This window comes from Eucyclogobius newberryi, unplaced genomic scaffold (genome assembly GCF_026437365.1).
Source record: "Eucyclogobius newberryi isolate DKJ021-1_F unplaced genomic scaffold, fEucNew1.0.hap1 SCAF_4, whole genome shotgun sequence".
In the NCBI taxonomy this organism is placed as follows: Eukaryota; Metazoa; Chordata; class Actinopteri; order Gobiiformes; family Gobiidae; genus Eucyclogobius; species Eucyclogobius newberryi.
In genome coordinates, this window is record NW_027316056.1 from 3,355,118 (window position 1) to 3,379,010 (window position 23,893).

The 23,893-nt window shown below is 38.0% G+C and overlaps 1 protein-coding gene across 9 annotated transcripts in view; it reads right to left on the minus strand.

The window, feature by feature from the left end:
* Positions 1-23,893, minus strand: part of LOC140377613 (teneurin-3) — a 470,016-nt gene that overhangs the window by 205,759 nt on the left and 240,364 nt on the right. For all 9 annotated transcript variants that reach the window (XM_072463087.1, XM_072463086.1, XM_072463085.1 and 6 more), the window contains 2 exons: positions 8,072-8,245; positions 2,633-2,697 (listed from right to left, as the gene is read on the minus strand). In XM_072463087.1, coding sequence (XP_072319188.1) covers positions 2,633-2,697; positions 8,072-8,245 — 239 coding nt within the window. The remainder of the gene's footprint in view (positions 1-2,632; positions 2,698-8,071; positions 8,246-23,893) is intronic.

The window sequence follows — 23,893 nt, forward strand, 5'->3', positions numbered from 1 at the left end:
AAGAGGTAAAGTCATTATACACCGTGGAATGCTGTATATAGGTATTTATGTGGGTATACCAATACTTCATGAGACGCAGGCTGTGAATAAAGCTTTAAAATCAACTGCTTGTGTTATTATTGTCTGTATGGGTTTTTAATAGAGGTATTATTGTCCATTTTCCTGGTTTCAAAAGTAAATTTCCCACTAGACTTTTCAAAAAAATTAATTTGTTATTTTGTCTCTCAATGAATCCCAATAGGACTTCATGCGTAAAGGTATATTGAATTAATTTTAATTAAAGTTTCTCACAATTGTTTTCAGTGCAATACATTTCAATGAAAATGTGGCAAAATGTTTGAATAAGATTAATTACGGTTTATATTTCAGAAACACGATTTTTGATGAAATGATGGTTTAGTGATAATTGGTTACCAGGATTAGCGCATGAAACAGAAAGTGGGAAAAATAAATGGGAAACTTGCTTCCATTCTCAGATCTCTATTGATATTCACACCATTTGGTTTATCTTGTCTGCAATAAATTAGAAGGATTATTTTAGTTTGCAAATGACAGGTTGTTGTGTCGTGAGGTTTGGCTAAATGTATGTCAGCAGAGAGCAGCTGTTGTTCTGCAGTTTTACAGTGCACCATCGGAGTATAACAAAGCAGTATAGATGTCCCATCAAAGAACGGCTATATAACGCCCAAACCTGTCTCCAGAGCGAAGTCTCTTCTGCCAAAAGAGTATTACATCTTAATAGAAAAAGCATGTTGGACTGGATGAAAATTGAGCATAAAATGTAGCTGGGATCTCGCCCGGCCGTCACCTTTCACACAGCCACAGTTTGAAACAGAGGAGCTGCCCTGGGGGGACAAACAACACCGGCTCACTGTTTATCTGATGGGCTCAAAACACACGGAGGAAACCAGCGCAGCGCCAGAGGAGAGAGGGGGGAGTCAGAGAGGGTAGCGGTAGGAAGGGAGAGAGGGGGGAGCGAGGAAGAGAGAGAGAGAGAGAGTAGCGGTAGAAAGGCACAGAGAGGTGGAGGGAGGGAGAAGAAGAGAGAGAAGAGGTAGAAAGGGAGAGAGGGGGGTAGGGAGGGAGAAAGGGGTAGAGATGAAGAGAGATAGTAGGGGTAGAGAGGGGGGAGGGGAGGGTGAGAGGGTAGCGGTAGAAAGGGAGAGGAGAGGGGGAAGGACGGAGGGAGAGAGAGAGGGTAGAGGTAGATAGGGGGAGAGAGGGTAGAGGTAGAAAGGCACAGAGAGATGGAGGGAGAAGAAGAGAGAGAAGAGGTAGCAAGGGAGAGAGAGGGGCAGGGAGGGAGAGAGGGAGCAAGAAAGAGAGAAGAGATAAAAGGGAGAGAGGAGGAGGGTGGAGGAGAGAGAGTAGAGGTAGAAATGGAGAGAGGAGGAGGGAGGAGGAGAGAGAGTAGAGGTAGAAAGGGGGAGGGAGGGAGAGAGTAGAGGTAGAAAGAGAGAGAGGGGGAGAGAGTGAGTAGAGAGGGGGAGAGAGGAAGAGAGCGCGATAAGGCGATAAGGAGAGAGGGGGAGGGAGAGCGAGGGATAGGGAGTAAGTTGAGGGAGAGAGAGAGAGAGAGAGAGGAGAGAGAGTAAGTAGAGGGAGAGAGAGCATGCAGGAGAGAGAGGGACTAAGTAAAGGGAGTGAGAGGGGGAAGACAGAGTGAGAGAGATGGAGAAGAGAGTAAGAGGAGGGAGAGAGAGAGCGAAAGAGGGTAAAGAGAGAAGGTAAAGGGAGAGAGAGACACACAGAATGGAGGAGATGAAGAGGACAGAGATAACAGACGGATTAAGAGAGGAAACATCAGGGGAAAGAGCGAATTAAAGTCTCATTTGTCAAAGTGCAGTGGGAGAAGTGCGACCTCACACCGAAGATACGCCCAGAGAGAAGGAAAGAAGGAAAGTCTTGAGGAATGTTCAATATGTGTGTTTTCAATTACGCTTTTCAGTCACGCCAAGAAATATGCGTACCTCATCAAGATTTTCTGTATTTTTTTGATTGTGTCGTAGTGTAGGGCTGTGCTTCATATTCTTACTTTATTTTTGTTACTTTTTCTTTTCCGGTCGTTGGAGGAAGAAATGTGACTTTTTTGTGATAAATGGCACTGTTTATGTTTAGGAAATTTAATTAGAAAGCTGTTTATGCCAAGATTTAATCAAGGGAAAAAAAACGCATGAACGCAAAAAGCGATTTAAAAATGAGTTGTACTTATGTTCTGTTAATTTGTTAATTCAGTCGGCTCATATGTGTTTCTAGGCTCAAAAGCGTGTGACAGGTTTTTACGATTTTCAAATTATACCTGTTGTACAAATAAATTATAGTTTTACACCAATCAAGCAGGTATTTGTGGATAAAATGTTGATAAATCAATAGAAAATGACAGGAAGTGACATTAAATCCGTTTTTGCCCAGTGTTTGCTGCGTAATTTCCTAGTGTGACGTCATCAATTACAAACAGGAAGATAAATTATAAACCTAAAAAAAAATTGCTATTCTGGAATAAAATGTGTATAAATTTGCGCAAAATTCAAAATATATATTTCTCCAAACTGCTTTTTAGTTCAATGAGTCATCCGAGCTGTAGGGGGCGCTTTAACTGTGAGTGGAAACAGAGTAAATACAGTGATCTTACCTATGCAGTAACAGAGCAGGACTGAGAGCAGGACTGACAGGCCCACTGCGCTGAGAGCCGTGCAACTGCAACAAACACAAAACACATTTAGAAATGAAATACAAATTAATTCATACAAAAACATGATACATAGAACTACATATGTCAGAGATACAAAAGCATAATTTGCCCTTTTTGACTGCATTGCTTCTATCTAAAGTCTATATGACAGGTTAGACCACTTTCACTACAACCCTACTTCAGATTTAACTAAACATGTTGCGTATTTTCCCCCAGTTTGACCATTTTTATAATTGTTCTTCCTGATTGGATGGACATGAGCAGAGAATATGACATAGGTAAAGGTAATTCCACAACTGTTACCTAGCAACTATACTGTAAATAAGAGCCAAACTTCATCTAAATTTCACAATAGTTATGATTTATCGAACAATACTACTATATTACACCTTTATTTTGTTGAATGATCGTTGAAACTGTCAGAAAAGTGCAAAGTGTAAATTGTCTTTGGCTCCGTCTGAAAGTCCACTCTGACCCCTGACCCCTCATTCACTGCATAGTCCTGCACTACTCAGCAGACCATATTGTCCACTCAATCACAGAGCGATTCGGACACTCAGCTCACTACTCGCCGTGGGTCATGTGACTCTGGTGTCCGGGTGAAAAAAAGTCTGCAAGACTCAAATAAAAATAGATTTATGTAATAAATATTGGTTGAATCCATCTGGAACGCACATATTTATGGACTAATAATCACCATACAAGTCATGGATGTCACATTAAATAACAAACGGACTGGATTATTCAACCCTTTGCCTGTGATGGTGACTCAAGCTAAAGTTAGCGGCTAACGCTAGCAACTTTGCTGCATAACGGTTTATTTATTTTTGTTTTGTTCATTTGTTTCGAGTCATTAGTGCATTTAAACAGCTCTTCTGCTTCATTCAGTCTGTGTCCAGTGTTGTTTTCCGGATCCATCGCTGCACACGACTTTTCAAGGTGCGTTGAGGGACATTTTGAGTACACTAGTTTTTCACCTGCTGGACATTCGGACACCACTACAAAAAGCGTGAGCCCTGAATAGTGCCTTATGCAGGGAATAGTGCGGCGGAATAGTGCGGCCATTCAGACTCTGTGTTTTCAATAGCACGTCGCATATTGATGACATCACAGAGGGATTCTGATTTAGAACTCAGCTCTACTTCCTGTATTTTTAAACTCTTATTTTTCCAAATTTGTTAACAAACTGGAACTTACCGGATGTAAAACTATGATCAATATTTACCATAGGCTCTATTCCACCAAACTAAGTCATAATTAGAAAAACAGTCAAGTACACTTTAATGGCATTTGATGTTAAATATTGACATTTGATGTTAAATATTGTTGAAAGCTCTTCTGCCTCCTCAGCTTGTAAGTTGATCCATTATTACTTTCCTATTGTTCTGTGAGATTTGCATGCATCCCTTTCTCTGCACAAAACTGGAACGTATGAATGTGTTCTGCAAAATGCAAACAGTTCTTTAACCTTGGTGTGGTCATTACATTCAATAGAGCGCAGACTATAGTAACAAGCGCATTATTCAGAGGCGATGGTTGAGCCGGTGATTTAAAGCCGAGCGGTCTATTGTACATACAAATGGCCCACAGTGTGTTGGAATACAGATGGCACTACAGGCCTCCCGCTACTTTTACGACCACATTAATCAACGGGACGCAAACTAAATGTAAATTAAAACTTGAAGAGGGCTTGTCTCTCGCGTTGCTGGATTGCTATCTCTAAATAACGTTTTTATGGCCGAGTTGTGTTTGTTCATTGAAATGTTTTGCTTAAAAAACTTGAAAAATTATATAAAATAATAATAATGATAAAAACATGAATTACAATAATAATGTAGTGGTCTTGTAGTGGTCAAATAGAGAGCTAAATAGTCAAAATGTGATGATGATCTGATTTCTATGCAGGGTTTGACAATAAAAATTATGAAAAAAGTACAAACTAATGTGACAAAATGTTAAAGATTATTTTAAAATCCATTGTACTTTATCTTCCGACTCTAAACATCCATTGATTAACTGACACAAAGCATTTTTGATGATCCAATTTCTCTTTTAGGTGTCAAAATCCGATCTAATTATTGGGTTATCTGATTTTTTTACCCTGTAAAAGCATCCATTGAGTCGCCCTTGGGCAAACTGGGGGTGATGTGGCTGGTATTCTGCATTCATGGACATTTCTACCATTGATGATCTTAAAAGTTGCAGGACACAAATAGATACTCTTTTTTGTGGTGCTGTTGATTCATCTTAATCAACTGATCAGGACTATTTCACTTTTAAAAATAACCCTAGTCATAATTCATTGCTTCTTTTAAAATTTGAATAAAACTATTTAATTTGGACTCATTTGGACTTAAAAACACAGATGAAAATTGACAGATTATTAAATCAAATAATCTCTAGTTAAAAGCCTTCAGTTGCCATATTTCAAGCTTTATTTGGTCTCAAGTCTGGATGTACAATAAAAATAATCGCTTGACTCTAATTGGATGACTAATTGGAAAAACAATTGCTCACCAGTCGATTACTAACATACCGCATTTTCCGCACTATAAGGCGCACTTCAAAGCCTTTAATTTTCTCAAAAAACGACGCTTTATAATCCAGTGTGCTTTAAATATGGATTAATTCTGATTGTGCTTACTGATCTCAAAGCGATTTTATGTGCTCCATGATTTTTTTTGCTTAATGCGCCTTATAGTCCAGTGCGCCTTATATATGAAAAATGATCATTGACAGTGCACCTTATAATCCAGTGTGTCCTATAGTGCGGAAAATACGGTAATCACATTCTTATTGCTGTGTAAGAAAATTGAAAACAGAGAATTTGCTCTAGTTTTGCTCGTGTCCATACATTTACCTAAAACGATTTATAGTAAGTAAGCCAATCCTCCTCCATCTTGTTCATTCTGACCATGAACCAGGCTAAACATGTGGGAAAATGTCCCCATTTACCTCCATAAAGGTCAGATTAAACTTTGAAAATACATTTGATCTCCTACAAAAAAGCCAACTTCTTAAAAAAACACACACAAGATTGATGCTTCACGTTATTAATATTAGCAAACGCGCCTTGAACATATGGCCATAGGCAGACAAAATAACAGTGAATCAAATTGGCATCTCTTTTTTGGCGAAAAACCCCTCGAGATTGGATTTCTCCGCTGAGCCCACTTGAGCTATAATTGAGTATCAAATCACATACATTTTGGAGCCTGTCAAATGAAAGGCATCTTTGCATAGCGTATTCCTCATCAAAAACGAAGAAAAAAAGAAGAGGAATTTTCTGCAGCTCACGGCACTTCAGCTCTGGCCGGCACAACGTTCGATTAAACCCAAGTCGCTGTTTTTCTTTGGAGAAAATCTATACTTTTCAGACACCCAGAAGTTTGCTGCGGTTTGAAATTAAGGGGCGCTGGAGGTGTCGTTTTTGCAAAATGTGCCCAGTGGAAAAGAAAGAAAGAAAAAAAGAAAAAAAAAGTCAAGGGGTTGCTTAAAATCAATGGAGTGCGAGAAGTCCGAGACAGGCTCCTTGCGCATGGCTGCCGGGATGTTTAGTGGGTTTGGTGAATAGGAAATAGGAAAGAGAGGTCGGACAGATAAGAGGAGACGAGTGGAAAGAGAAAGAGAAGGAGGCAGGGGACTGTGGCGTGAATTTGGCAGATTTTGAAAGAAGAAAATGTATCGTAGTGGAGCGAAAAAATCTGAGAAATGCAATGTTAAATTCAAATCTGCATCGTAATTGGGGATGTTATGCCTCCAGGCTTATCGTGAGCTCTACGGAAGCAACGTTAGATACATTTATTTTAAGTGCACACACTGCTTAGTGTTTGAACAATGATACAATCTACAGTTAGTGCTCGGATTTCATGTGGAAAAGGCCAAATTGTCCACAGCTCCTTTATTTTTCTAATTATTTAATTTCATCCGCTTACATTCTTAGATTTACAAGGGACTACACACACACAACTCTTGTACTTAAAGTGTATATGACGGTTTTTATGCCTTCATTTTGACTTAACTTGACGTTTTTAAACCTGTTGTAAATATACATTGTAGTTTTACACCAATCAAGTGTCAGTTTGTGGAGAAAAGGTGACAAATCTATAGAAAATGACAGGAAGTGACATCACACTAGGGTCATTCCAGTCACAGTTGATGCAGAATGTACACAAAATGAATAACTTTTTTGACTCTCTAAACATTAATTAAACACAAGGTGATTTAATTAGTTTTTCGTCTATTACGGTCATCATATTCATACATAAACATTCACATTTATGCTGTTTTCTAAGCTTATAGTCCTGGCCATAATGAATAGGAAACAGGAAACGGAGTGCGATCACAGAGAACGTAGAGCGATCAGAGAGAGCGATCACAGAGAGTGGAGTTAAAAGTCTTTGACGTGACGTGGAGTGACAAACTACGAGCCGAAACCTCCTCCACGACCTGGTCTCATCTGCTCAGCCTCTGTTCGAGCTGTCGCACAAACGCTCGGTTATGGAATTAGATAATCGATTTGTTTCCACCGCACTTCACTTCTTCATCCGTCTGCAGGGAACGAGGAGAAGGTGTAGAATTGCAAACTCTTGGTGTTTTTGTTTGTTAGCAGCAGAAAATTAAACTAAGTCACTTTTAGTTTATTGAGGGATTGACTAAAACCAACATGATTTTTGGGGGGCTGGTACTGTTGATGCATAAAACTATTTATCGTAGACGTAATGATCGAACCTCTAATTATAAATACTGATAATACTTTTCTTTACACATAATTACCTCTAAGTCCTCTTTTACTTGATCAGAAATATCACCAAAAATAATATTGCTTAAGACTTGGTATTTTGAAGTGCACAGTACTTTAAGTGCGTGTAATACAATATAATACTATAGCCCTTAAAAACGTTAAGTGAAAATTCCAAAAGAAGTACTTGGAATACTTAGTTATAGTTTCATAAAGGCTTGTAAGGCTTGTGCAGTAGTAGCTATAATTGCAGTACTTTTACTTGTGTACATGCAACAAATCTTACTTTCATCAGCAGTATTTAAAGGACTTCTTGTAGTTATTTATAGTTGCAGTTGAAGCATTTTAAAGTATTTTTTGTAGCACTTTGGTTTATGTACATGGCTTTGGACCTTTATGTAGTAGTACTATTATTTGTGATAGTGATAAGATGGAGTAGAGATAAACTGATTAGCCTAAAAAATATTAATGAAACTGCACAAAACGAGACTACATTGCTATTAGGTTTGAGATCAAATTGGGTTTGTAGTAAATTTTCACTACATATTGGCCAAAAAGTATTCCAAACAAACAGTAACGCCATTGTCCATGAAACAAACACGTGTCGCTCTCGGGTAGTATTTTCACGTGTGCCTTACCGCCACGAGCAGTACTTGGACGACTTCTTGAACTTGAAAGCGGAGCGGGACAGCGTGTTCCTGGGCAGGGGCCTGGTGGGTGGCGAGTACACCGAGCCGGTGGCCATGGTGTATCCGGGCGTGGCTGTGGAGAAGAGCGGAGTGGTGCCGGTGCCTGTCTTAAAGAGGAAGTGCCTGCAACCAAACACAACAAGCACAAAGATTTAGCATTCAAAAAGTACATCCTTGCAGTACGCAAAATATGTCACAGCACACCACCTTTGTCTCTCACACAATCTCAAGTCATTCAGATCATCCTGCCATTTCAATTATGTGCTGCAGCCCTCACCGCAGCAGCAGAAACATTGGCCTCCTCAGTCTCGTCAAAATGGAAAACTACAACCTACATTCTCAAACTCAAAAACGCTTGAATCATAAGAAGAAAAGAAAAAGTTGACTCTATTTAAATTCATGTTTTTTCCTTTACAGTAGATTATTGTATATATTTGAAGTAGATCATCTGACATTCGAAATGTGCCTTGGATGAACTTAAAATTGTGCTTTGAATGAACTTAAAGTTAATTCCTAAATGAAAAAAAATACATTGGGTGAACATAAAATAGATACACCTTAGGTAGTAAGTTATCTATTTAGTTGTATTTTTCTTTCTTTTTTAATAACTATAATAATTAAACATCGACATTACAACCTCAATTTTGGATTTTCTTTGAATATAAACTTTCCTAAAAAAAACATTTTGCAAGCATACAGGTTTGTTTAAAGGGGCTGTAGTTCTTTCATGTAATAAAGTACAAACATTTCGGTCAAAATGTGACCTCTGTGTGCGGCGTTAGCGTGCTAGTTGTTGTTAGAAAACTACGCTCTAGGCTCTGAAAGTTGTGAATAAACTCATTGCAGTGAATAATTCAGATGCTAGCAACATTGGAAACATGGTTGGACTGCTACAAACTGTTTGAAGACAATAAAACTCATTATATCAAACAGTGGTGGAGAATTTCTACCTGATTTCACTTGCAAGATTTGAATGACTAAGATGTGCCAGTTTAGACCCAAACTTAGAATCTTTTATCCCCATGTGCCTACTTTTAGACAAATCTAATTACATAAAAAACACAACAGCACCAAATCATCTCTCATTTCCATCATAATGGTATCAGCGAACAAAGGCAGCAGCGTGTGATAAACAAGACGTGTCCAGGCGCTGAAACAATGGCCTGTTCAGAGGTGGAACTGTGGACCTCTCGTGTGGCACCGTCAGAGGGACAGCGGCCACAAAGCTCCATTATTCTCATTATACTCATTATAAGGGAAAGTGACATTGGCTCCGTGTTTTTGTGTATGAACCCCAAACGCACGACTCGTCAGCCGCTGCAGCCGCTATTACGGCCCATTATTCACAATCATCTCTTATTTACTCTGGTGAAAATTAGAAAGTGGGAATCATATTTGAAAAGGGGCAAAGGTCAGGTTGTTTAGATGATGGTTAAAAAATAATTGGGGGTTTGATTCCTGCTTTCTTCTGTTCTTGAGCTGGATTTGTCTGTTCAATAAAATGATAATAACAAAAAACGTATATTATAAAATGGCTACTTGAACATTTTGCAAGTCATCAATAATATGTAGCATGTGCATGTAAATTCAACAGGATTTCTCCGAAAACAATTGAGTTAAGAGCACCGGAACGACCAGAAAGCATGCGTTTCCCTTTATTTAAGAAACTTTGATCATGTGTGACAGTTTGACAGTGCGATATTCAGTTTATACACCCAAGCACCTGGTTAAAAGGAAATCGGTGCAAAATCAGTGCAATGTACAGATTCATTTGGGTTCTAAATGTCACTCTCCGGCTTCATTAACACGCTGTTGATCGTTTGCACTAGCATGACACTCACTACGCTTACGGTCGACTAGTAATTTAGCATTAGCGCCCATTTTGCAGCTAAAATTACAAATAAAAATCTTACACATAACCAAACGTTTGTCAAACATCAATAATTTTGACTTTTGGACATGCCAAGAGGCGCGTTGTTCACATGATATGTGTTCTCCGCAGAGCAAATAAACAAAAAACTTTAATCTTAACGTAGCGCATTGAAACACAACCGTGAGTGCTAGTCCGCAGTGAGGGGGGGATCATCTCCGCTGATCTAAAACTAGTGAGAAAAACGTACGAACACGTCTCTAATGTTTTTTGTTTTTTTTCAACAAGCACTTTGGACAATCGGTTCAAAATGGACATGGCAACTTATCCAGTTTTCCTGTCCTGCACGTAACTACAGTCAGATGTTCAATGTTATGTACCTTACATAAATAAAATCAATATACTTTGGTGCTTTGGCAGAGAGGAAATGCAAAGTTAAAACAGCCGCTTTACTTTGTTAATATGTGGAGAAAGTGTTGAGTAAAAGACGCTTTCCTGAGCTTGAAAAGGCCTTTTACTAGACAGTTCATGGAAAAAATAAAACAATTAAATAATACAAATGGGGATAATAGCTCTACTGGTTTTGTGCAAAGGGTTACGAGAGGGGCAAGTAAAGTGTGTTAAAATTCGATGCATTTATAATATTTCTAAACTGGGCTTGAATGGTCACGGTGCGACATAATAACTGAAAACACAACGCAGGAGCTCTTTGTCAAATGGGCCGCTTTGCTTGGCTTTGCTACTATTACAACCCACATTTGAGAAGCATTCATGAGCGGGAAAGCCATTCAAATTATTTGAAATAAGCATTTATTCGAGCCAGGAGGCAATGGCATTGGAAGTGATTTCCCCCCCACATGGAGCAAAGTGAATTTTAATTAAGAGTATTTGATGAAAAGGCATGACAAGGACAAGCTCTGATCTGAAAAAATCAAATAAATAAAAATGCAAAATGTGTGGGATGCTTACATCTTTGTACAATAGAGTGGATGCTAACGCTCTTACACTGAAAAAAATATTAACACAAAGTAAAAATTTAAAAAGGTTTGCGTAAAATATATTTATACTTTTTCATTGTTCAAGCAAAATGCAAAATGTCAAAATAGATACTTTATTTCTACTTAAAGAAATAAGTAAAATGTTGAAACTACAAAATTAATACTGAAAAAAAAAAAAAAATAACAGATTGAAAATGTCTTGGATCTTGTTTTGGAGACAAACAGAAACATTGCATACTTCACTTTTAACTTGGAAAAAAATCTATTGCAATGTATCTTCTTATTAAGAAATATTACATTGTTTTGAAAATGTATTGAAAACAAAGGAATCAAAAGGTCTAAAATGTCTGAAATAAATGCAACTACAAAATCAACACTGAAAAGAAAAATAAACAAATTAATTGAAAACATCTTTAATACTAATAAATAAAGTAACATCATGCACATTTAACTTGGGGGGATTGAAAAAATAAATAAATAGATTTTTATTAAAACATTTTCAATATATAAAAACAAGTCAAAGGATCTAGACTTTCTATGTAAATAATAAAGTTAAAACTACAAATTTAACAGTGAAGAAAAATAAACAAAAATGCTGAATTTCGTTTTGGAGACGGGCATAAAAGTTACATATTGAAACAAGTCAAATCAAGGCCCAGTAAGTAAAATAAATCTAGTCAAAACGACTCATTTCACAACATTTCTGAATTCAAGACAATTCAAAAATAGACAGTCATTTTATTGCACTGTTGCCATGACAATGGCTTCCTTTTGAATCTCACAAATTGGTAGCCTTGCAGTGGCACTTCCCACATACATGCAGGCCTACGGTAATTACCAGGTCACAATGTTGAATTAATGGCAGAAGCAGCGGCTAACGAGCAACTGTAATCACAATTAGACCGCGCGCTAACAAGGCTGTGTGATTAACAATTTGAACCCATTATAATGAGGACCCTTCAATTAATACCTGCCTCCGGGCGAGATGTGCAGGCGCAGATAGGAGCTGCTGAGAAAACGTCCGACACTCCAGTCGCACCGAAGCTCGCCACATGTTTTTAAGAGCTATTTTTATACCTCTTTGAACTGCCCGCATGTAATTACAATGCATTAAAGCTGGAGAGGAAGTAAAGTGCGATGGCGTCATGAAGCAGTGTCTACTTTGAGATGTTTTCAATCGAGTTGTGATGATTGTGACGTATCAACCGGGGCGGATTTTGTGTTTAATGCAGATTTTTTTTTGCTTAAACACAAGAGGCTTTTTGCACCATCTCCTCCTATTTGTCAGCCGAGGTCGTGCCTTGAGTGACAGGTGCATTAAACCAACCGCAGTGAAGTGTGAGCTCTCAGTCGAAGCGGATGGACTTTATTAATCCCACCGTCGGTTTGAGCAAGCACATATACCGGAGAGGACATGCAAACATGCAGCACGAAGTTGAGCAATTCTGACCATGGAATTTATATTTAAATGACAAATGGCAGCGGGAATATAAGATTTCAAATAACTGGATTCAATGAAAACGAATCGAAAATTGAAAACGAGTTATTGAGCAAATAAGATAATTTATGCAGCTACTTGGGTATTCAAAAATATCTTTCCCAAATCTAATATCTAAACCAGACAGACATTTTTGTAATAAGTATAAATATAATTAAACAATTATTCTGGGTTGGAATTTGCATGATATCATTGCGACTGGAACACAGAGATAAAGGAGTTCTCTTTGGCTGTTGTTCCAAACTATTTTCAGTCGTAGCTACATAATAACAACCAAAAATATTCCTGATCTCCAAACACACACACAAAAAATGAAAAAATAAAATATAGGTTGGCCAACAATAGGTCACATGAAATCACGACATTATGCAATCCGTATATTTGAATACCGAGCTGCAGAAGGTCAGTATTCTATGATGTAATGTGGTCAGATTGCAGATTTGTTGGCCTGGTTTATGGTTCATATCTCTTCTTCTGTAAAACAAACTAACAAAAGACAAATATATTTTTCCAACACAGCCTATTGCCAATCTACATTTGCTACTAATTTAGAGGGTGTCAAGCCATGTTTAAGACTATTACATACATTTAAATACATTTTCCCCCATAGCATCTGTGGATCTCGACTCAATCTGGGCCCTGACCCCCGAGTTGAGAACCACTGCTCTATGGGACTAGAGCCTTAATGTATCTTATTGATTCAAATCTGTTGGTGGGGATTTATCATAATGTAGAGACTAAAATCTGTATAAACACTTAAATATGCAGACAAAAATAAAGGTTACGTATTACGCATTATTTCGATTATCAGCCTTTAAAAATGCTCTCGAGTATCTTTAGTTTGGCATATCATATTTTTGTTTTTGAATTTTTTTATAAAATATTAGTTTCATGACAAAACGTGTTAAAGGCCCGGATTTTTACCGCTTTAAAAACGGGGAAAAACTGAATTATTTCATTTTAAACTATTGTATTCCGGCATCTTTACTATTCACCGCCAGTTTAAAAGCACTTTCATAACTTTCAGAGGCCAGAGCAAACAACAACAACAAACGGCTCTATAATTGGATGCAGACAGCGCACAGCGGTCTCATTCTGGCATTACAAGCTGCTTTTTCAAAACATCAGTGACGGCAAAACAAATTTGACCTTTTTTTTTTTTACATGAAACTAATAGGTTTCATCCGCTTTAAGTTCAACCAAGAGTCTATAGAATCTATAGAAGTAAAAGAGTTATTAGTCATTATGGAGGTGTAGCGCTGGTCCATTAGTCCGGTTAGCTCGCGTTACAGTTTGAATGTTCTCTGACTCCTCATTACAGGCTGATCTATGTGCGGCTGCGAGCGCTGCCTCTTCCTGTGCCTTTGATTGGGGATTATTATTACAATGCTGATTTGGAGCCATTTCCAAGACATTTTTTAAATCCCGGGAAAACCACTAATAAATCTCTCCGAGGGAAAGTATTTCAGCGATGAGCCAGGAAATTAGGAGCCCTGAACATAGCTTTTGTCTTCATGATGTTTACATTGGCGTAGTTAATTCATTAAATACCGGTAAAAATAGCTTTGAAAAATGAATTTGAAATGTTTCCTCATGAAACGCTTTTCTAGTAATTAGAAAAAATAAGCGTAAGATATATCTATCTTTGGAAATATCAGATTGTATTCATTTGAAACATGTATGAGTGGATTTTTAATATAAAATAGCCATTGCTACTTTTGTTATTTTCTTTGCTTTGAAACTGTTTTGCAATTTTAAATGGATGTATAAATGTTTGCACAGCGGAGCTTCAGGGGTGCTCAGTAAGCTCATAAATCACTCGGGGCAGTGGGCTCCATCACACGAGGAGCTGCAAATGGGAATGTGAAAAGCCCCTGAGGTAAACATCCTTCGAGCAGTTTGCTTTCTCTGTCCAGGCGCTAACACCTGGAACTCCTTTAGTCCTGAGAAGACACTGGGCATGGACTGGGGGGTTTGAACTAAAACTTAAGCAGCTTTTAAAGAGAAATCCAACTAAAAGACCATATGTGATGATCTAAACGTTGAATGTGTTTGTTTGTTTGTTTGTTAAAGCTCTTCTACGATCGGATAAAGCAAATTAGCCTGGAAATACAAATGTTGTATTGTGTTTAATGCATACTTGTCCCTTTCCAATAAATACAAAATATCAGAGGTGTGGACTTGCATGTCGTGGCTTGGACTTGAGTCAGACTTTTGATCGCTTGAGACTTGATAAAATGAGCTTGACTTGGGACTCGACTTGGACTCGAAGACCAGCGACTCGTACTTGACTTGGACCCTGTGATTTGAAACTACATGATACGTTTTTAAAAGAACGTTTATGTACTTACATTTACTTGACACTTACTTAACACTTACTTGACACTTACTTGACACTTGACACTTACTTGACATTTACTTACATTTACTTGTCACTACCATTGCAAAATATACATATTTAAAAAACAAACAAATGGCAGAGGTGGAAAGTAGTGAAGCCCAAAATGTTTATCTACTTCTTCAATGCTTTTACTTGATTAACGTTTAGCCCTTGTAACTGTACTTTTACTTAAGTAACGCACTTGAGTACATCTTCCACCTCAGGATATTTGTAAATTGACTGATAATGATGATGGTGATTGTGATTATTATTTGGACAATTTCCTCATCTTTAATCCATCTATTTGAATTGTACGTAATGAGAGCTCCGGCTCCTTCTTCTCGTACTCTGTCTTGACAAATGGCTGCACTTGTTGCTTTGAGAGGTGCATTTGTTTGCTTCTTGTGTGTGAGAAAAAGAGTGCGAAGGAGGGAGAAAGACAAGGCCCGTTTTTATTATTTACAACCTTATCAACCCAGGACGAGGTGGAGAGTGCATAAAGAATCGCCCGCTTTTATGAGGCATTCATTCAGAGATGAAGAGAAACACTGTGTATGACGGGATAAATGAAGTTACAATTGTCGTCACATTCATACTTATACTTGAATACTAACAAATACTGCAAAATATGACTATAATCTCAGGGGTGAAATGGGATTTATTACAAAAACTCTTTATAAGTTTCTGTAAATAAGTGGATTTTTGGGATGCACTGCAAACAAAACTATATCTACACAAGTTAAAATGACTTGACTTCGGGACATTCATTTTAATTTCAATAACTTTGAATAGTTAAGATGCATTTACTTTATGGACCTAGATTATTTTACTTGTTTAAATGTGTTTTAAATTAGTGCATTCTCAGTTTCTTCTTATTTCAAGCTAAATTATCTTAGTAAAGTATACTCAAATTAGGATTAAAATTCTGAACTCGGGTCACTTTAAACAAGGCTAGATATTATATTTGTGCAGCATTCACTTTCTTTTTAGTAGATTTTTAAACTTGTACTAGCAGCTTTGGAAACAGTACATTTACTTACATTTTTAGCCACGTAAATTTACTTATACTTGAAAAAATACTTTCCAGAAATGCTTCCACTTATGAGCAAGTCTATAAACGTGCACAAATGTTTTATGTTGACCTTTATTAAACATCTAATCAGTAGCATTGAAATAGTAAAGTGATTATAAATAATAAAAGTGATGGAATGGTAACCTTTACATGTTTTTTACCTGGATACATGATTTGTTACTCTTATAAAACGTTTGCGATGTTCCAAATTTGAAATATTAGACTCACAGATAGATTTACATGGAAACACTTTGTTCACCAGCGTCCGACACTGATATTATCCACATAAACGCAACACGACAATACAACATCAAACGGAGCGGCTTTGAACAGTTTCATTGTTTATTTTTGCAGAGTACTTCATCGCCATAACAGCATTCTTCTGTATCTCACGCTAATGTGCAATCAAGCCAAACTGAGATTGTTTCAGTGTTTATGTTTGGGTTGTAAAACAAGTATTAAAATGAGACGAGAGTTTGATGATTGGTTTATCGCTGGAGACAATTAGAAATTTGGAGTGAACTTTTAAACAGAGTTTACAACATAGTACAGTAAACAGTGGGGAAAAGTCCACCACATCCAAGCCACATCAGTATTGTTGAAATCTGGTTAGATTTATGTTCACTACAACTATGATACTAAAATGACAACAACTACGACTTATCATTCCTACTAACATGTAATTATAAGTTACTGCAGGTTGTAAAAACTAGAAATACAGTAACAATGGCTGTAGTCTTGCACATTGCGACAAAATCACTTAAAACCTTAGTCAAATTACCAAGTCTATGATACAACATCCAAACCTTAAAAGCACATATAAATCAACTTCCATCTGCTCAATACAGCTACAATTAGAAATTAAAGCCGCGGAGCGGCGATGATAGCTCTTGCCTCCCACGCGACCGCCTTCCCGAGCGACCGCCTTCCCGCCTGTCCATGTTTTCTGCTGCGTTTTGCAGCATGCCAAACGAAGCTCAGTAAATCACCGTTGATGATTGCGTAGTTTGCGATTCAAATAGTAGTTTGTCCTGACAAATTGCAAGATTGTGCTGAACGCAGACCTGAGCAGGGAGAAAGCGAGAGAGCCTCAGTGACCCGTGACTTTTCATTGATGTTCAGGGGGTCAAAAATACCCGAGTTGTGGCAGAAAGAATAAAGTTTAAAGAATAAAGTCAACAGAATTAAGTCTAAAGAATAATAATTCTAATGCGGCACAAGAGGAAATGTCCCATCAAAATAAAAGCGGAAGAGGAAGTAAAGGCATTCATTGCTGGCCAATTGTGAAAATACATTACATCTGCAATGCACTTTTTTCATGGCGTCTCGAGGAGAATATAAACCATGAGTTTCAAACAAATCAGACAATGTTGAGTTTTTCACACAATGAGTAGGGGGCGCTATAGAGTAAATTTGTTAACTGGGTATTTATTTCCAATCAGACCATAAAAACGCATTAGTGAGTGAAATATGAGCTCCGTAGATCATTTCCAAAAGGCGTGACTTGTCCTAGAAAAAACAGAAAATTAAGCCTTTTTTGAGGGCGTGTTACACAGAGACCTTAAAGAATATCAACATTCTTTTGAATTTTTATTACATTTTCTTTAGATGCAAAAGGTGTTGTTTTGAGCTTGATCGGACAAAAAACCTAGGACAAGTACGATTTTGAAAAAAAAAAGTCAAGCTTTGATTCAACATGGCTGACTTCCTGTTTATCATAGAGCGATGCTGCCAGGTGTGTTTTACTCGTCAGAGGTCAGAGGTCAAAGGCAGCTCTATTACTGTCCCAAGTTTCATGTGCCTAGTCCAAAGATTAAGAGTTTCATGGTTTTGTTTTTTTTAACTAGTCGGCACTGCTGCGACAACCATTCTCGCAACCTCCATTTTATTGGAGTTCGGGCCGAGCCGATCGCGTCTATGTCCCATGTGACCTATGACCCCATGTGTGACATTCATCAATGTTAGAGGGTCAAAAATGCCTGAGTTGTGGCAAAATTTTACCATGCAAAACAATAATAAGAATAAGAAACCATGGCAAGAACAATGTCTCGATCCATTCCATTCTGGAATTCTGGCTGAAAAACATATCCATGCATTAGACTACTATAACTCCCTGCTCGCAGTGTGTCCTACAAGCTCCACTGGTTCAAAATGCAGCAGCAAGATCACTAACAGGAACTAAAAGAAGAGAGCACATTACGCCAGTGCTCAAGTCTCTTCACTGGCTCCTGTCGAGTTTATAATCTAATTTAAAATCCTACTTCTGACTTACAAAGTCATAAATTACATGGCCCCATCCTACCTCAAAGATGCTTTAGTACCATATCATCCAAACAGAGCTCTTCGCTCTCAATATGCTGCCCTTCTGGTGGAGTCTCTAAAAGTACTGTAGGAGGTAGAGCATTTAGCTACCAAGCTCCTGTGTTATGGAATCAGCTCCCGGCCCATGTTAAATATGCTGACACAGTCTCTTCATTTAAGACCAGGCTTAAAACGTTCCTCTGTGAAATATCTTATGGTCAGGCCAGTTAGGAACAGATATATAAACCTATCCTCTGCTAAAGACTACTTTTACTATCAACAGTATTTCATATTTAATTTAACTTGCAATCTGTTTATTGCTTTTTCTTCTTCTTCTCTGTGGGAAGTGGAACAGGCACATTGATGACCTGTGGACCGAGATACTCCTCAACTCCCTGGAGAAACAATCTCTACCCCAGATAAATGGTTCCTCATCTGCCTCGATGAACTGGTTCTCCTCCTGGGCAGTTCCAGCACTACAATCTATCTGCGAATTGAAGCACGTCCGCCTGTCCGTCTGAGGGAGTCTGATCCCTCCTTCACTGTGGAACTCCCCCAGGTTTCTACTTTTTCTCCAAAGAGGTTTTCGTAGTTTTTCCTGGCCGAGAAGGAGGGTCTAAGGACACGGGATGCTGGGACATTGCCAAGTCCCTATGAACATTGTTTATTCTGTTGCTGTCGCCCCTCGAGACAACAGCAGTTGTAATTTTGGGCGTTGTCTGTCTTCATTGTATTTTATTTTAATATAACAATACACAATAATAATAATCCTCAACATAAATGTAATCTGTTTCTTTTTATTTTTTTATTCCATGAACTCCAGCAAGCCTGTCTTGTGCATGCAGTTTTAGTCAGATCATAGAAATGAGTCATTTTAGAGCTCCATACGTTTCCCCTTTTTTGTTTGACCAAACGCGGGGTCTTTCATTTCTTCAGTCGACCACAGCCCTTGTGGTCTTTTCCCCGCCAACAGTCTCCACTCCGAACAGAGCCAGTTTCAGCGCGACCTGCACATCGCCTCAGTATAATTCCCTCTCTTCCTCTGATAAATAGCTGGCGTCTCGTACTTTGCGTCTCTCTTCACATATCCACAAACACCGAGTGCCTCATTATTTCCTACAAATGAACTGGGCGCGCTTGTTTAGATGGGCCGCTGATTGCCGCTTTCGGATTTGCCCAAACAAACCCGAGCCGAGGAGGGACGTGCGCCAGTGTCCAATTTGAGCAGACTAAACACAACGGCAGTGGAAGCCTCTGGGCCATTTAACCTCTCTTAACCTCTGTAGCGTTTCTCATGCCGGCCTTTCAAACTAATCAACGTGATGTCCGCTCGTAATGGACTGTCGACTGGAGACATGTGCGACACCTACTTAGCCGCGGAGGAGCAGTGTTGAGATATGGCAATGGGGGAAATGGTGTTTATAAAGTACTCACTGTTAGGGGCCAAAGGATGTCGTTTGTGAAAAGGACAGAGAAGCAAAAAGATCTATTTAATAATGTGACTCAAGTCTAAGTAAAATGTAGTAATCCAAATAATGAAAAATACTAAACTGTTACTGTAACCTATGGCAACTTAATGTAATGTAATAACATATTGCACAAAGAATAAATTGTAGGAAGCTAAGATGCAAAAAAAACCTTTTGTCACATACAGAATTATATCTGAAGTAAAAAATATATATTTGTATTTTACTAATGCAATTAACAATTAAAACCTATAATGTGGAACGTTATAGCTAAAAGAACAACATTTCCATGGAAACAAGCAGCAGGCTAAGTACGAGTCAGGTTTGTGGAGATGCAAGCCGTTCACAGTAAGGACTAAGGTTTGTATACATGTTTTAGTGCACACATCTCTTTTGTAGGCTAAACAGTCACAATCTGCACCTTTAAGAAAGTACAAAGAATGCTAAAACTACTATTAATATTATATTATATTCAGTAAATAGAAATGCACTACAATGTACTAAATGTATCAGTTGAATTTAAGACAAAAATGACTTACAAACATTTTAATTTTCTTTCGCAGCATTTTTTATTATAAATGATACACTCATTACATTTTGGCATATCTTCAAAACATCATTCAGAATATTATCAATATTTCCATATTAATGTGAATGTAAGCACAACATAATATTCCTATGGACAATTTGTGCTTGCATTTGCTTCAACCTTAAAAGCAGGGTACACTTCTACATACTGTATATTAAGCTAGAATTAATAAGAATATAGCTGTAGGATTTGGGGAAAACCAAAATGGAGTACAAACGAAACCCAACTAGACACTGAGAACATGTCCGCAAAAAGTCCTCACATGGTTCACAAATTTGTAACGTAATAATCCCCATTACAAGAGTATTTTTTTAGAGAGACTACACGTCTTTGCTGGTGCAGGTACAAAGTCTGAGTCCTGTCAAACTCAATAAATCATGTTCAAATTCCCCCAAAATACAGCTGCCGATATTTTTGCTGTATCCACCAAAATGTGTAACTTAAAACTTCCCGGGATACAAATCTCCAAAAGACAGATGCTGACACTTAATAGCAACTACTTTGTCATGCTACGGAAGCCTGTATATGACAAAATGCAGGCTGGATCTTTGTGGACTCAGACTTTTTTGAGGGTTTACCGCAGGCCACACAGGGGAGGCTTACCAGAAACCTCCCTGCGTTTTTACCAGAAGCAGTTTATTTTGGAGCTTTCAGATTGATTGTAATTTATAGGGCCATCTAAAACATATTAGCTTTGATTGTAATCAGACTGAATAAAGAGCCAAGGAAGGACATCCTCAGTTTCTCCTTTATATCCTCTGTTCAGGCACTAACAAGATGAGGGGGAAGTGAGCTGACTAAGCTGGGTTAAAACAGTCGTATATCAGAAGGAGAGTTTGAGCTGGAATCAAAAACACGTGCGATCAGGGAGGAAGATAAATATTTAAATAAGATAATATAAGAGAGGCTTCATTTGTCCAACATGGGCAAAATTCCACTGTTGCAACGCACAGTTCAACAGCAGCAGGAGAATAGATGCAGTAAAAACAAAATAACTTTAAAATAGTCTTAAATCTAACACAATGCAGCTAGAGTGAAAAAAATAAAACTTGTATGTACAAAAATTGACCGTGTTTATTATGCAGTGTAACAGTATACAGTGTAACAAGGATGTTTTATGTAGTACATTTTAATTATAGAATGATACCTAAAATAGACTCTAGCAGCACTTTCACATTCATAACTTACTAATAAAAAATATAAAATAAAAGTCAACAACTCGACTAAATATATAATTTGTACCTGACATGTAAAAAAAAAAAATCTATTAAACTGAAGTACAGAAGAAGTGTCCTTTATCGCCCCCTGTAACAACAGAGAAACGACTTTCAGTTTCCATTTTAACGTTAATTTGAGCGTCAAAACTGAGGCAAAAAAACGCAACAGATTTTGTCAGTTGTGCTTTACATATTTCATCCACTCAATCAGAATATTCATGCACATTTTTCAAATTAAAATGATGTCATCTTCTGTGTAAAACAGTGTTCTCAAAGTAGAACTCAAGTTGTGTGTTTATGAATTGTTGTTAACCTCATTTGATATTGCATTTAGAGCAATCTGATCTTTGTGAATAAGCCCAAACTCCAAACACGCATGTTGCGTCGGCTCCCTGTCAAATAAACAATAATTAGTAAAAAATAGATAAGCCAATCAAATGCTAATCAGGCAACAGGAGGGAGGTGGAGGCTGGCAGAGTACAAAAGGGTTAGAACGACCTATAAAGAGGTAAACAAAGTTTCAGAATACAACTCCTCCCTCAGGGCAGGACTCAGGGCCGTACCAGACCTTCAGATTGAAAATGACTTCTGGGATGCAGTTGAAAAAGTCTCCATTTCAAAGACCGGGTCCACATAAAGTAGCAAATTACATACACAAAATATGTATTACAGAAATTGCATACTGCACAGGGGATGCTCTGGGACAGTAAGTAATTAGTTTAAAGTGGATTAAGATTCCTAGAAGCGCCTGCATTACTGCATAGAGAAGAATCAGATGAAAGAACGTTGTTTTTTGCCATATTTGGAACGTTTCAGGCAAAGTAATAACATCTTCGGAGAGAAGCAGGTGGCGGATCCTCTACCAGGGAAGTTACAAGTCAAGTTTGTGGAGAAACGAGCAAGAATGCATGTTTTTCAAATGTTTTCAGAGCAATAAAAACACCTGTAATTAAATTATTGCGTTTTTTTAAGTCTATTTTTTGTCTGAAATCCTACAGTGGGGCTTTAATTCCTATGAACCTTGTAAATCTGATAATTATTGTTTCATTGGACTTTACGTGTGTTTGTTCTCTGACTTTTGACGTTTGTTAAATTGCAAAAATAAAATTGACTAGATTTGAAATTGAAAATTTACCAACTGAATAGTTTTTCTTCTGCAAATTACAGGAGTGACATTTTATTATTCGTAATTGAGCCGCCTTTCTTTCTTCTTTAATCCCCTTTCTTCACATTTCAAGCGAGAATCCTTTGAAAATTGTCCTCGCTTTTAAATCCAGTTCTGTTTTAATCTTTCTTGAATGTCTCTTTTAAATGTGTAAATGATTTATTTTATGATTGTGCACTGCAGGTCACCTTTTTTTCTCCCTTTGCCCGGTTAAACAAGTGTTCATAAAATAAATCTGTGTCCAATAGTGTGATTTTATATTTCATTTATGTTTCATTATGCCATACCGTGCCCATTTTCCATGCCATTTCTACTGGCTTTGTCAAATTTGTCAAACACCGAGGAGAACATCAACATTTGCACGAATCTTGAATCTCTTTTCCATCGACCTGCAGCCATAAATATTTAGAAATCAAATCCACTTATTTGCAGAAACGCCCATCGTGATTTTTTTACTCACACACGCCAATGACTTTCAAACTCATTTAACCGACTTTTGTTTAGTTTGAGCCACAAGAACGTCCCACTGGCGATACAGCAATGGTAAATATACTTTAAAGTGGTTTTAATGAAGGTAGAAGTTCATAATAATTTACATAAAATGCTTTGACAATTCGTGACAACTTTCCACACAGGAGGACGGATGATTATACGAAAACTAAAAGCTCCAGCCACGCTTCAGTTCGCTCAAAAGTCTACAATGAAAAGTCATTTGTATGCTCCATGAGATTTACAGTGAACAGAAAATACAGTTTCTATGGCAACCTTCCATATTTTTTTGCTGGACTTTGGGGAAATTCACACATTTACCTTAAGGTTGTGCCCTTTTGTACTCCTGCAGCCTTATGGCCCGTTCAGACCGGTGCGGCAAAAGCGTCCAGTTTACATTCAAAGTCTATGTAAACGCGCGTCGAGCATCTCCTGCGTTTTTGCGGCGCGGCTTCCGCTTATTTGCGGCGCGATTCGCCGAGGAGCGCGGCGAGGCGGGCGCGCTTTTGCGTTTTCCGCTCGAGACGCTTTGACGGGCGTATAAGCATCAATGCATCAAAACGGTTCGCCGCAAATAAGTTCAGAATTTTTAGCTTTTCTGCGGCGCGGCGGTGCAGCAGCCAATCAGAGATGACGCTCCGGTGACGTACGTACGCATTTCACCCCGAGAAGAACCGGCACCACAACAATGGCAGACGATATATACAGATATAGATATAGATATAT